At 35.3% G+C, this 4,866-nt stretch overlaps 2 protein-coding genes across 2 annotated transcripts; one reads left to right on the top strand and one right to left on the bottom strand.

The window, feature by feature from the left end:
• The first annotated feature begins 434 nt into the window (after nucleotides 1-434).
• On the top strand, nucleotides 435-2,447 carry LOC107823949 (probable glutathione S-transferase parC). Its single transcript, NM_001326124.1, is given in 2 exon segments — nucleotides 435-780; nucleotides 1,834-2,447. Coding segments are annotated over 2 exon segments (666 nt in total). The 5' UTR covers nucleotides 435-459; the 3' UTR covers nucleotides 2,179-2,447.
• A 272-nt stretch (nucleotides 2,448-2,719) lies between these two features.
• On the bottom strand, nucleotides 2,720-4,588 carry LOC107823951 (putative glutathione S-transferase). The gene is made up of 2 exons (XM_016650662.2): nucleotides 4,128-4,588; nucleotides 2,720-3,395 (listed from the first exon to the last, which is right to left on the bottom strand). Exons 1-2 carry the CDS (start codon nucleotides 4,440-4,442, stop codon nucleotides 3,051-3,053), a joined length of 660 nt encoding a protein of 219 aa, XP_016506148.1. The 5' UTR covers nucleotides 4,443-4,588; the 3' UTR covers nucleotides 2,720-3,050.
• Nucleotides 4,589-4,866: the final 278 nt, after the last annotated feature.

Here is a 4,866-nt window from a genome sequence, read left to right as displayed (position 1 = left end):
ATATTCAAATATAATTAAATTTAAATGTTTCATTTTATATAATTTACTGCATGCACATGATCAATATTTATAATTTGCCAAAATTTGGGGCGGCGGGGAGCGCCGAAAATTTCTTTATTGTATAACTTCTTTTAAATTGGCGAAAACTTCGAAGAGAAATTGGAACACAAGAATATGGGCCCCCTATTGTTTGAAACTCTACTATAGACCACGTGACGAATGCGATGACCTCTAGGTAGGCCATTCAGAAAAATCTCGAAGATTACCGATTTCAAGGGTTTAATAAACTTAAAAACAAAATTAACTTTGTAAACACTCCAATGGACCACAGCACCACTCATATATAAAAAAGTCGAAAATAAAGGCATCCAAATTCTATAAATAGGACGTGTGTTACTAGCAATCAGTATTATCAATTCTGAAATTTCTTATTCTTCTTCTCACTTGCTTTTCATAAAAATGGCGAACGAAGAGGTGATTCTGTTGGATTTCTGGCCTAGTATGTTTGGCATGAGGCTGAGGATTGCATTAGCTGAAAAGGAAATAAAGTATGAGTACAAAGAAGAGGACTTGAGGAACAAAAGCCCTTTGCTTTTACAAATGAATCCTATCCACAAGAAAATCCCAGTGTTGATTCACAATGGAAAACCCATTTGTGAGTCTATTATTGCAGTTGAGTACATTGAAGAAGTTTGGAAAGACAAAGCCCCTAGTTTGCTCCCTTCTGATCCTTATGACAGAGCTCAAGCTAGGTTCTGGGCTGACTACATTGACAAGAAGGTATAATCTTTGCCTTTCCCTTTTTATTTTTCCATGCTACTTCTAGGATATTGTTAGCTGATTCCCACTAATATGGAGATGGATTGTCGATAAACGACCATGCGAACTTCTAGAGATGTATTTACTAAATTAATTTTAATTAATTGTTATCTTGACACATTGCAATATGTAAATAAGGGCAAATTTTGGAAAATAAAATTAATTCCTTCTTAATTAGGTAAGTAGACACTTATTGTGGACCAAAAAAAAAAGGTAAAATGGTCACTTATTATGAACCGAAGGAGTACTTTTTACACTGTCAGTGTAATAGTAGGTTTATTACCATGTTTATCAGGTTACCACTTAATGTCTATCCCAAGGGAGGAGCTAGGGTGGTGGAAGGGGCTTCACCAAAAAATTATACTATATATATAAATTCTTATTTTTATATATAAATAATAGTAGATGCTGAATCCCCTTGGCATATTGGTGCGTGTGTTTACTTTTTAATATTCCGAATCCTCTTGGTAAAAATTCTGGCTCCACCACTGGTCTATCCTAAAGATATTTGTAATACCTTGAACCTAATGACCTGGTTGTCTAAATCTTCTTGTACACTAACACTGCATAGAACTGAAAACTTGTTTGAAATTGAGGCATTGTTGTTTTGTGTTGTATTGTTACAGTTAGATGTTGATCATTTTTTTTCAATATACTTTTGGTCAATTCTCACCTATGAGTTATCTGTTAAGGTTGAATTAAATCTTAAGGTTCACGTTGTTAATGTGTTATCACAGTCAGACTCATTGTTATTTTTTATTCTGAATGTTGGCTCTCGTGTTACTTTATTCACTCTCCAAATGTTTAGTCCTAGGTGTGTGGGGGTGTGAGAGTTTCACATTGCTAGGATATGGAATGTTGTCTCGTCACATAGTCTTGGTCGATCTTCACCACATGACTAACTTTTGGGGTCGAGCAGAGTCCAAGATCCATTTTCCTAGTTGACTATGATTTTGTTCTTGATCTTTATGGCAACAACTGGTAACATCTTTTTGGGTTTGTTGAAATTTGCAGTTGTATGATTTTGGGAGGAAATTATGGGCAACAAAAGGAGAAGAGCAGGAGGCAGCTAAGAAAGATTTCATAGAATGCCTTAAGGTGTTGGAGGGAGCACTAGGAGACAGGCCTTACTTTGGAGGGGAAAGTTTTGGGTTTGTGGATATTGCTCTGATTGGATTCTACAGCTGGTTTTATGCCTATGAGACTTTTGGCAACTTCAGCGCAGAGGCTGAGTGCCCAAAATTTGTGGCTTGGGCCAAGAGGTGCATGCAGAGGGAGAGTGTTGCTAAGTCTTTACCTGACCAACCTAAAGTCCTTGAGTTTGTAAAAGTTCTTAGGCAGAAGTTTGGACTTGAGTAAACGTATGCATATTTAATTATGCACCATAATGTATTAAAAGAAGGCATTTCGTTGTGCCTTCTTGAGTTGAAGTTTCAGATATGAAGTTTGTTTGGTGGTAGTGTCAGTCAGTCTACTTTTATGAGTAATATAAATAAAAGACTCTTAGTTGTCATGTTGAGTGTTGACTTAGTAGTCCGTGTATGTAATTCTGGAGGTTGTCCACTTTGTAATCAGTTTTCCATTTGCATTATCTGTAATACCAAAAAATGATGCATACATTTTGTTGATTCTTGTTACTTCTGTTTTTAATTGTTTCGAACAGCAGGGGCTAATCTCACCCTTTACTTGTTTCAATTCTACATCAATGTCGTATTAACATGTTGTGGAGTATTAGTTGATGCCAATTGCCAAATGCAGCAGGTTTTATTAGTTTCTATTTGCTATATGATGGTTGAGGCAATAGTAAATTACTACTGGTATAACGTATGAGGTAACGACCAGCAGATACTCAAGTTGTAATGACCTGTTCTAATAAATGAAGACGGGAGAAGAAAAGAGACATAAAAGAGTTTCTTAATAGCAAGCAAAACCTCCAAATATTACATTATTCATTGTATAAAATGCCAAGTAGTAAATACTATTTTACTACTTGCTACACAAAGCACACCAAATCAACACAAACACAACCTTTCGGGTTTCCTCTCTATTTCGAAAGAAAGGAAAAGGAAAAAGAATAATGGATGTCTAACAGCTCAAAACACTTATTCAGAATGTGCGTGATCTTATTAAATGCATACTTTTTAAAATTATTTATATATGAAAACATAGTAAGAACAAGAAACAACAAGTTTACTTGATCGCAAAACCCACTCTAGATCCTTCTTTTGTCTTTAGGCAATGCCCCACTTTTGTCTTGCCATCACAATAAAATCATAGACTTTGTCAGAGTCAGCAAGAGACTTTGAGACACTCTCCTTTTGCATACATTTTTTTGCCCATTCCACAATCTTAGGACACTCTGCTTCTATGCTAAAGTTGCCAAATTTCTCATAAGCAGGGAACCAGCTATAGTAAGGCATAAGGGCTATATCCACAAATCCAAAACTTTCTCCTCCTAAGTATGTCTTGTCTCCTAACTCCCCTTCCAATAACTTCAAGCACTCTATGAATTCTTTATTGGCTGCTTCTTGGTCCTCCACTTTTGATGTCCACATTTTCTTTCCACTCTCATAAATCTGCATCCTCCCAACAAGGAAAAAAGATTAAATATTTTTAATCAAATTTAGCTCATAAAAATATAACCCTCTAAAATTCCAATGTGCATATGTTTGGATGATATCGTTTGGGCGTATATATTCATTACCGGGTCACTTAAACATGAGCCAAGTTAGCACATCTAATAGCTTGGACCAACCAAATTGACTTATGAAAAGAAATTATTAAATCACACAAAAATATAAAATTTTTGGTTATGGTTAGTTAGATATAGCCATGATGAATAAAAAGGAGTTCCTTATACTAGTTTAATTTGATAATTGAACAACTAAAAAGGGAAAAAAAATAACAAATGAAAACTGATGTTGATCAATCAAATTGATATATCCATCTTGACCAATCAATTTTTTTATGCTATTACTTTGTATGTTTATTGATTCTCCCGATTTAGTCCAGCTCGTCCATTTGATCCAATAAATAATATTAAGATAGACCAAAACAGCAAAATTCTTAGTTCCGAACAACTTAGAATTTGCTTTATGAATCTTCACTGATCATGATTCTTTATTTGAGTTCATCTTAGATCAATATATTATGTGGAATAAAGAAAAACTTTTTTTTTTTTTTTTTTTTTTTTTGTACGAGCATCGAATTGAAATTTTTGATATAGCTAAATGACTTAAAAAGCATAGGACCTAAAGAAACGTACTAACAAGACACAACAATTCCCAACTGTGTGATATTTTGCATACCTTTTTGTCAATATAATCAGCCCAAAACCTAGCTTGAGCTCTCATGTAAGGATCAGAAGGCATGAAAGGGGTTTTATTCTTCCAAACTTCATCTATATACTCAACAATAATTAGGGATTCACATATTGGTTTTCCATTGTGAATCAGGACTGGGATTTTCTTGTGAATTGGGTTCATTTGTAGGAGAAGAGGGGTTTTGTTCAACAAATCCTGCTCTTTGTATTCATACTGTATGTCTTTTTCAGCCAGTGCAATCCTAGCCCTCACCCCAAACATGCTCACATATGTATCCAAAAGGACAACTTCATCAGCCATTTCTTTTTGCTGAAAATTCAGGATTATTGTTTAACAGAACTGCAAGATAATGTGAACTATAATATGTGTTGTGTGTTGAATATTAGCCATGGTGATGATACCTCCATATATAGAAGTGGGGAAGAAGTTGCTCCAAAGTTGATGTGGAATGTGGACCATGTTAGAAAAGTCTCCGCATATGATCTATAGGAACCCTAATCTTGCTTTACCTTTGGATTCTAGTTCTAGTTAATTAGGTACAAGCAGTGGCGATTAAGGATTCTGAGCAAGGGGTTCAACCTCGTATACGCAGTGCAATTTTCCGGCGAAGGGGTTCGGATAAATCCCTTTCCGCCCCCCCTAGATCCGCCCCTGGTACAAGGTCATGCCACTTGATTCGTTTCTCAAAAGTTAACAATTTGATGTGCTTGAAAATTAAAGGCTT

This window comes from Nicotiana tabacum, chromosome 10, assembly GCF_000715075.1.
Source record: "Nicotiana tabacum cultivar K326 chromosome 10, ASM71507v2, whole genome shotgun sequence".
NCBI lineage: Eukaryota > Viridiplantae > Streptophyta > Magnoliopsida > Solanales > Solanaceae > Nicotiana > Nicotiana tabacum.
The sequence above is the reverse complement of the archived record's forward strand: the minus strand, read 5'-3'. Positions and strand labels throughout refer to the sequence as shown.

Excerpts from the sequence above, each read along its gene's own strand:
- LOC107823951 (XM_016650662.2), bottom strand. The coding sequence starts at position 4,442 with ATGGCTGATGAAGTTGTCCTTTTGGATACATATGTGAGCATGTTTGGG. Across the intron at positions 3,396-4,127 it reads CTGATTATATTGACAAAAAG|ATTTATGAGAGTGGAAAGAA; the intron begins GTATGCAAAATA and ends GGGAGGATGCAG.